Source organism: Osmia bicornis, chromosome 9 (assembly GCF_907164935.1).
Source record: "Osmia bicornis bicornis chromosome 9, iOsmBic2.1, whole genome shotgun sequence".
Lineage (NCBI taxonomy): Eukaryota > Metazoa > Arthropoda > Insecta > Hymenoptera > Megachilidae > Osmia > Osmia bicornis.
The window spans coordinates 2,399,613-2,408,988 of record NC_060224.1 but is presented as its reverse complement, the minus strand read 5'-3'; the positions used below and the strand labels follow the sequence as shown (position 1 = coordinate 2,408,988).

The following is a 9,376-nucleotide window of genomic DNA, read 5'->3' as shown; positions in this document are numbered from 1 at the left end:
AACTCTATCTTTTATTACTAGGATTATTACGAAATAATTTTCGGTTGTTTATTATGGCATCGCATTTTTTTCTTATTTCGTTTTAACACTTACTTCGAAGTTACCGTATTTTGTTAATGGATGAGATTATCCATCGAATCTTTATGGATAAGCGTAATCTGTTACTTGGTAGTTTGGTGTATCTTACTTGTTGCAACTGTGTTGTAACCTTTCCACGTGCACATTTTAATATCATTCTGTTCCTGTTTTCGCGCTAATCCTCTGCAAACAAATTGTTGACGCAATGGCAGATACGTTGCACAAAGATGGATATGAAATATGTAAGTAAAATCAGTTTGTTTCTCTATTATTATCATTTTCTATAATGTAGAATGATCCATTTGGTATATTATTTGTACCTAGCATTTAATGTTGTAAATTGTACTATTGCTGTAATAGTGTGTTTAATGTATTTCATTGTTCTATAAAAATAGCAAATTTGGCAATGCGAGGAAGAGGTGGTAATATTGGAGCAGATAGCGATATGAAGCTAGAACCATCTAGTCCTACAGAAAAATATACATTTTCACGCTGTAGTAGTACTGGATCAGTGAACACACCATCTTCATCTGCTCATAATACGGGTAAACTAAAATTAAGATAATATAAACATCATGATAGCAAATCATTATCTAAAATTAATTATAGAGGATGAAGATAGTGATAATAAAAATTCAACTATAAGTTACAAAGAACGTAGGAGAGAGGCGCATACTCAAGCAGAGCAGAAAAGAAGAGATGCTATTAAGAAGGGATACGATTCTCTTCAAGATCTAGTACCCACGTGCCAACACACAGATTCGTCTGGTTATAAACTTTCCAAGGCTACTGTACTTCAAAAATCCATTGATTATATACAATTTTTGTTGCAACAAAAGAAGAAACAAGAAGAGGAACGTAACGCACTGAGAAAAGAAGTTGTTGCCTTACGTATCATGCAAGCTAATTATGAACAAATTGTTAAAGCGCACCAAACTCAGTCTGGACATGCAGAAATGCGCGTGTCTGACGAAACCAAATTTCAAGTGGTACGAATAAAACTAATTGTGAAATCATTTCCAAAGATTTTCACTTTTCTAGTTTGAAATAATGTATATACTTCGTTATAGTTCCAGGCAATTATGGATCGTTTGTTTCAAACGTTTAATAACATCTCGGTAGCAAATTTTGCAGAATTATCTGGATGTGTGTTCAGCTGGTTAGAAGAACACTGTAAACCTCAGGTACGTCGATCGCTTTTAATATATAAATGAACACCCTTTAATAAATATATGTATCAAATATTTCAGACCTTACGCGAAGTGGTACTGTCGGTACTTCAACAGCTCAACAGCCAGATCAGCTAGTCGAACATGTTATGAGATGATTCGTGATTGCACAATATAATGTCTACAAAAACTTTTCGCGGGTACTTAGACCAATCATCAAGTAGAGTTACCAGAAAGGATGGAAATGTGTGTCATATGCAGTGCGGGTAGCATAATGATTGTACGAGAAATATAAATACAAATTTATTTTATATACTAATGTAGATGTAGATGTAGCCATGTAACGTGGCCAGCCGTTTATTGGCAACCAGATGATGTTAAATATTTTTATCAGAGATTTTTTTATTACATAAAATTCGCTGCATATATATATATATATGATACATAACGTATGTATATATGTATGAATGTATTTGAATATGTACATAATGCATTGATTTGCAACATAGAAACTTGAAATAAAAGTCCAATTATTTCTGTTTATGCTTTGTATATACACTCATTAACGGTGAAAGACATTAATTTTATTAATTAATCATCCCCTATCATCGTCGTCAGGCATTAATATTAATTTCATATTGGAATTCTTTCACTTAATTAAACTTTCTCAGATTCTGTAGGCATGCTTTCTCCTTGTGTAATATCATTCAAGAGCATGGCATCGCATCTGGGCCTGTTCGGGTCATCAGGTTCATTATGAGGACTTTGAGGACGTCTTCTCTTTGATCTATCCTCTGGTCTACAACACAGGTCTCGAAAGATACACGCATAACAGGCCAACAATGCGCTCATCATCAGCAGACCTCCAATCGCGAGAACGACTACTAAAAATATTGATATCTCGTCCCTCATATTATATCTTGATTATAATCTTGTTAGGCAACGTTCAGAGCATCTGTAACAAAAAGAGACAACAATTTTAATACATAGTTCAAATCCATGTTCTATTAAACTGTAAATGAGATAACTTTGTAATTACATTTTTTTATAGTTAGATATAAAACTTTTAAGAAGTCGAATATTACAGATTGCGTTAAGTTCTTGTTTTATGAAAGAAAAAAGAAGAAAGGGGTCATCAAGCTATTATTGTAACCCGATTATTCCGCAGTCACGGATTCAATTTAAATGTAAAGAGATTCTCCATTCTTGCATGAGAAACTGCACTCTCCTTGAAACGAGAACTTCTTGGACGCGAAACACCAGGATCAATCCACTCTTTCTATAATCCAATTTATTCCTCTCCAGTCACGTACATGTGAAAAATCGTCGAACGTATTGTTCGTTAGTGTTGAGTGCAATTTGCGGAATGAAATCTTGTCCATCCTGGATCCTCGTTACTTCCGATTTTATGAAACAATAGCATGCCTTTTATTGACGACAAAATCGAGGGAAGGAGGATCCGACTGGAACTTCCGCTATACTTTTTTTTATTCTCGTCATAGAGAAGAAACGATTTTATGGCGAAACCTTTGCTTCGATCCGATAACATCGTTGGAAACTCGTTCGTCTTAAAGTTATCGGAAGAAAGAGGAAAAAGAAACTTCCTTCCGCTTTATACCAGAATCATTTTTTCCTCGTTTTAAAGGAAACTGTTCGACCGTCAAATAACTGTTGCAATTTGATGCCAATTGGAATGGTGTTTATTAAAAAAAGTCGGAGATAACTCGATCGCTAGAAATGGAAAAATAAATAAATAAGATCGTGGTATGAAAATATTTGCACAGGAAATTAATCTATCTTGTTAGACTGTCGGGGATAATCAATGTACATCGGAACATGTGTATTACGTTATCATGGATTATAGAACAGCTTTAGTAGTCGATAATAGTTACCATGATTTTCATTAGATACTACATATTCTGAAATCCTGATAGAATCTAGAAATCGAAGGCGACATTATTAGAAGCGATAATTATATTTGATTTGAGTAAACATTTTTGTTGCTTTATTATCTTATCTCTTTCCATCTTTGCTTGCTGAAATTGCAATGTGTATGTACAGGTAAATACGCCAGGTATTCCATCAGATTGCCTCTTCATCCTGGTATCGATTTGCATTCCAATTTCGAAAATCGTTATAGTAGAACAACCCATTTACGAATTTTGATTGTCATAAAAAATCGATTTTCAGAGGGAAATAATGCAGAAACTTCAAACATGTTACACATTTTGAAGTCGAAAAAGAAAGAGCAACAACTATTCATTCCTCGTAATAGAGTATTTAGTATGCATGAATAAGGTTATGTTTTCCATGGATGAATCGTTTTGATGAATTTTTCACGAAAGATTACATTCATTCGAATAGTAAATGGCACGAATAATAGAATATCATGAAAAAAGAAAAGGCCAGCCATATCTCGTTTTTAATTATTCACAAGCGAGTGAGTGGCAGGGCAATACGACGAAAAGAGTAATAATACAGAGAATGCGTGTCGTAACGCAATAACCGGTGCAGATAAAATATGCAGCATCTCGACGTTCCACGATATTCTCATTTTCACAAGTTCACCCTTTATTTCTGGTCTTTCAGACGCGTGGAGCATTTTTGAAGTTTAAATTCACGTTCAAATGCTATTTTAACTAACTGTCATTCTCCATAGGAAGTTCATTACACACATTAGACACCTTTTACACTATTAAGAATTTTCACGTTCCATTACTTTATTTTTATATAATCTACAATTGTCGATCGTATTTCGATGGATTTATTGATTTCCATCTTATTAATATGTTCGAATTCAATTTCATACTCAATTTCTACGCCGGCCATTTAAAAATTTGATCAGCGCCATCTTGGATTTGGTGTTTTTGAACTGGTCCTAATACCAGGATCACAGAAAAGTAAAAGAGGTATCCGGTGGAACTGTGCGACAAGGCGGGGCTATATCATTTGACAAAGATGGCCTACACCTTGTGACGTCATAATGGCGGCGCGCCAAGTAAACCATATTTGACAAAAGAATAATCAATTACTCGTTTCTAAGGAACAATTTATGCACTTTTATGATTGCTTCTTATAGTTCGGAACTCGAGTAACTTTCACGTATAGCCTTTTCAAATATTCTGCTTGTAATTAATTAATTATTAATGGATTAATGAATCGTCGGCTAGATGCAGCGAGCGCATGGTCTGCATTTTCGGTTATTTATGAACTTTTAATGATTAATTCATGAATGTTAATGATTGAAGAATGAAGTTTGATTCAATACCTACTTTCCTATGTAAGATTTGTTAAGATTATGTTCGAAAATAATTAGTTATTAAGAATCTTGGGAGCGATTGTCGCTGTAGACTGCCGGTACGTAACTACCCTTCATACATTCCTGTTATTTTCTAACTTCTCGTAGATCATTTATGAATATTTAGAGGTGTATCTACTACTACAAGTCCTTAGAAATATTCTATGATCAGAAATATGTATGATTTAATTACGAGAATTGAAAAATTATTGATCAATCGTTGATAAATTCCGTCGGCTCGTAAGCTCGTATCGGGTTGAATTATTAGTCTATTAATAATTAATTAATCACAGATCGAATCCTGCTAAAACTGAACATAAAAGTTACTCTAGTTCCGAACTACAAGAAGCAATCATAAAAGTGTATAAATTGTTCCTTAGAAACGAGTAATTGATTATTTTTTTGCCAAATATGATTTACTTGGCGCGCCGCCATTATGACGTCACAAGGTATAGGCCATCTTTGTTACATGGTATAGCCCCTCCTTTTCGCACAGTTCCACCGGATACCTCTTTTACTTTTCTGTGATCCTGGTATTAGGAGCAGTCCAAAAACACCAACCGCTAGATGGCGTTGATCAGAAATTTTATTTCCGCGGGAGGACAGTAGTATATGAAATTGAATATGTACAGCGCAGTACCATATTTGAATACTTTTTGCACAGTAATTTTAAATAGTAATAAAATAAAAATAATTGAATAATGTAATATTAATATTTAAAATACTGTATTACCTCAAATTCTAAAATTATTATTACTACTGTATAGTAATATGTACTTCCAAATATTTAGAAGCAAAACGAGAATGTAATAAGGGCGTAACGATGGTATGAAATATCGGTGGCATTTTAATTAAACCAACCAGACTGCTTTGTAATCAGATTCGATGTTTCATTAACTATAGATATATATGTATATATAATAAATTCCAGTAGGGAGTAATAATCAGAAAATAAGTTTGTAGCATCTCGTTAAAAACGAGGTAGAAAAACAGCTGTATATTCTGGCTTTGATTGAACCTCTAATTAGGAAGGTTCAATTTTAATATTGAAACGAGTAACGTTTCTCTGCTTATTGCGGATCAAAGTGAATTATTAATCATGCAATATGATGGATATATTTTACCTTGATCACAGTTATATTTTTATTGCTCCAGACAGGTTGCATATTTTAATTTAAGCTACTGAGTTGATGCAATTTTTACTGTCTAAGAACTAATTATAATCAAATCTAATTCCCCTTGTGGAAATCAGAATAATAATAATGCGTTCGAAATTAAATTATAGATTGAGATTAATAAAACTTATCAGCATTCAACCTGTTAATTATCCCAAAAGAAGGGAGAACACCCTAACGACCCACGCCAACCCTATGCTAAATACTCTAATTATTTCAAGTAATATATTTAACGAACCTCTAGCCCCTATGAAACTATAAATTACACAAATCACCTTACCTTCATGTATACTTCCATATCCTCATTCTTCATACGAATTGTTTGATCAAAATGCAAATTTCTCCCCGGTAAATTCATTCTTAACTTCGTCCGGTGAAAGTATCAGAAGTTCCTCTTCCTTTATCCACTATCCTTTTGATCCTCTCCTCGCGATGATTTATCGCATGAAATTTATCACTCCTTCAGTGTATCCTGCCGACTCGATATCTTTCCTCGGACGAATTCAACGATTTCCATGTAAATTCGTCTCACAGGGCAACTGAGTAAATTTTCCTGTGTTCCAGTTCATTGAAATGCAGCAGCTTTGAACCCCGGATACATTTAGAATTCTTTATATTCTTTTTTACACACTTTAGAATCATGTATGTAGACTTATATTAAAATTCATGGATAAATAAATAAATGTTTCTTAAACTTTTCAATTAGCACTTTATATTATGTTACATGTATGTTGTTCATATTTTATACCACCTTTTAGATACACTTTTTATTTCAATTGAAATTGGGTTCTTTATGCACCATTTGAAAATGAAATTCATTTTCTATTTAATGAAGAAGGATGTAATTATGGGAGACGAGTACGAACGGTGTCGACGGCACGAAGGTCGCGCGTCCACTGCGAACAGCAGGTTCATCTTGCGCATCCTCGCGACATTTGTCTCTCCTACCCTTTGCCTGCCGAAGAACCATACGAGAGATGTTTCTGTTTATGTCAGAGTATCCTATTTTTTACTCTCATTACGTGTCATCCCTGTTTCTCTTATTTTTTGCAAGTTTTCGCAGTAAGTAATTGTACGTTCCTCGGGTGCTTCTTTTATGGATATTTTTATTCAAGTGTAATTTAGGGTAATTTAGGGAGAAATAGAAGAACCTCTGAATAAGTGCAAAATGCATTTATGGAATATCTTAAGAATTTACGAGGATATCGAATCTGACGATGCCATTCAGAAATCTTATCTTAGAAAGTTTCCCCGGAAAACCTGGGGTTCTGTGTTATGATCCTTCAGGGATAAATTCGATACTTTCCATAATAATAGACTGCGCGATATGGAAGAAATCCGCATGATATTTGATAAACGGTTTGCATTTGAAAATTTACAAACTTGAAAATTTTCATACAAAACACCTGGTTTGGAATGAAATTGAAATTGTTACCGACGCAGAGGATGAAATGTTTGAAAAGTTTGTAATGCTACCAGGGGAAATTTGAACGAATTAAATAGGACACGATATGTAATAATTAATAGTTAATGTTATATCAGCTAACGATAGGGCAATCGAAGAATTTTCTCTTTGTTCCCTCGAGACGAACGAAATTTTCCGTCCCCAAAGATCGTTTGTCACTCGTTTAACGAGCACCTCCTATCTTTCTTTCTTTCCCTTTTTCTTTCGCTTGTCGAGCGATCATGTCACTCCCTTTTATGAATCTAGTCATCCCGAAAGGAGCAAATCTCTCTGGGGTCGAATATCATCGAGCGGCTTCAGAATTGCGGAGCCAGGATTAGGATTCAAGGGGTGGAAGCTAGGGGTGTCCGAGAGGCTGCACCGAAGAAGAAATTCTTCGATCGTGGTTTATTTCACCAGGTTCTCTGATTGGAATGGACAAAGCAACGATGCCAATCGAGAAGAGAAAATAAGCTTGTGTAAAGAGAAAGTTTTTTGTTTAATTTGTCTATTTATGATTGCTCATCTAAAAATAAAATTGGTATCCCATACCCTCTCTTCTGGTAGATAATAAATCATTAAACCCTGGATGATGGATCACTGTAATAACTAAAAAAAGTAAAATTTAAATATAAAAATTTCCAATAAAATATAAATCTCTTTTACTATCCCTACACTTTAATTGGAAAAATTTTATTCCAATCAATTTTCCATCTCTCCAAGCTATCTCCTCGATCACTCCTACTTTTATTATTTTTATTATTCCATATTCGACCCATTTTTCAAAACCAAGCTCCAATTTAATTTACAAATAGAGAAAGAATTATGATAGATGAAAGTTTAGTTGAAGAGGCAATAAACGAGTCGAGTCATTGCCAGATAGGGTATATTGCCACTTTACTCGGTTCAAATTACGACGCTTAACGAGGACACGAAATTGTCTCAGAATTCGATCGGTTATCGATTTCCAGGCCGAGTAATTTCGTTGTTTAAATGTTGATACCACCGAGGGGACGGGATACAGGAAGGGAGAAGAGAAAAAAAAAGAACTGACGCCATGGCAATTTAAGGCACTCGAGACTGCTCATTTCTGTTCTAGTATCGATTCATCGTAGAATTGAGTTTACCCTTCTGTTCGCTTCCTGCAATACAATTTCCTCCCCCAACCCTCCACTCGTCTTGTTCCAACTTACAAGCTTCTGCTTTTTGTATCGAGATTAATTATGATTCAATCGTGTTTTCCCAGTCGATTACACGGTATCGCAGTTAACGCTCTTCTCGTTTTCATATTGACTTTCATCCGCTGAAAGCACTTTCAACGTTAACAGTTGAAAGTGGAACGTTTAATTGGTACTCAAAGAGGACGTGGAAAAAGAGAATTCATTGAACTCGAAAACTTTGCCAGCCGAGACTTCCTTTGTTTCTTTGGGAAAATTTGGCAAGTAGTATAAAATTAAATAAAGTCGACGGATAAATTTAGCGTTTTAGAATTATTTACAATGTTACTTTCGCCTCCGCTCTTCGCTATAATAAAAGAGAAATAAAAAACAAGAAGCTCTCGGGTCTTCTTTTTCGGAATAGCAAGAGAAAAGTCGTGGTGAGATACCGAAGATGTTCTAAGGTTCTGAGGGGTTGTTAACCCTGTTATTTACGAGATTTCTTACGTCTGCCTCTTTCTCATAATAAATACGGTTGTCTACTATAGGGTTGGTTTCTTTCATCCATAAGTCGCCATAGAAAACGAGCTTCCTGTTATGAAGACTGAATTAAGTTCCTTTCAATTCTTTCATATAAATGGATAAAAGTGGGACTTGAAGAGTAAAGGTGAAAATTGAATTACATACGACTTATAATGAATAAAAATGTTACAAAAATTGTGAAGTATAGTTAGAACGTTATTTCGAATATTCAAACTTTTCCCAAAATTTCGTTATTCGCATAGACCGTGCCTTATTGTACTAAGCAAAGGCTAATGAAAATTCCTACATAATTTCGTGGTTAATTACAAGCTCTCTGTCGTGTAATTAACAATTAACACGAGATATTCCTTTAACACATGCGAATGAGGTTCTATGCGATTACGTTAATTCCATGACGTGAATATAGATCCAATGGAATTGATGTTTGAAATTTTTATTTCATTTAAATTATCGATATTATTCACCTTTTCTGGTGTTATTATATAATTATGTACATATTAAATAAATTTATT

At 34.3% G+C, this 9,376-nt stretch overlaps 2 protein-coding genes across 2 annotated transcripts; one reads left to right on the top strand and one right to left on the bottom strand.

The window, feature by feature from the left end:
• LOC114872104 (max-like protein X) lies at positions 1-1,788 on the top strand. The gene is made up of 5 exons (XM_029178906.2): positions 1-320; positions 474-623; positions 688-1,067; positions 1,149-1,262; positions 1,329-1,788. The coding sequence occupies exons 1-5, from the start codon at positions 284-286 to the stop codon at positions 1,383-1,385; spliced, it is 738 nt and encodes a 245-aa protein (XP_029034739.1). The 5' UTR covers positions 1-283; the 3' UTR covers positions 1,386-1,788.
• Positions 1,538-2,168, bottom strand: LOC114872105. Its single transcript, XM_029178907.2, has one exon. It carries the CDS (start codon positions 2,157-2,159, stop codon positions 1,905-1,907), a length of 255 nt encoding a protein of 84 aa, XP_029034740.1. The 5' UTR covers positions 2,160-2,168; the 3' UTR covers positions 1,538-1,904.
• Positions 2,169-9,376: the final 7,208 nt, after the last annotated feature.

Excerpts from the sequence above, each read along its gene's own strand:
- LOC114872105 (XM_029178907.2), bottom strand. The coding sequence starts at position 2,159 with ATGAGGGACGAGATATCAATATTTTTAGTAGTCGTTCTCGCGATTGGA.
- LOC114872104 (XM_029178906.2), top strand. The coding sequence starts at position 284 with ATGGCAGATACGTTGCACAAAGATGGATATGAAATAT. Across the intron at positions 321-473 it reads CAAAGATGGATATGAAATAT|CAAATTTGGCAATGCGAGGA; the intron begins GTAAGTAAAATC and ends CTATAAAAATAG. Across the intron at positions 624-687 it reads TTCATCTGCTCATAATACGG|AGGATGAAGATAGTGATAAT; the intron begins GTAAACTAAAAT and ends AATTAATTATAG.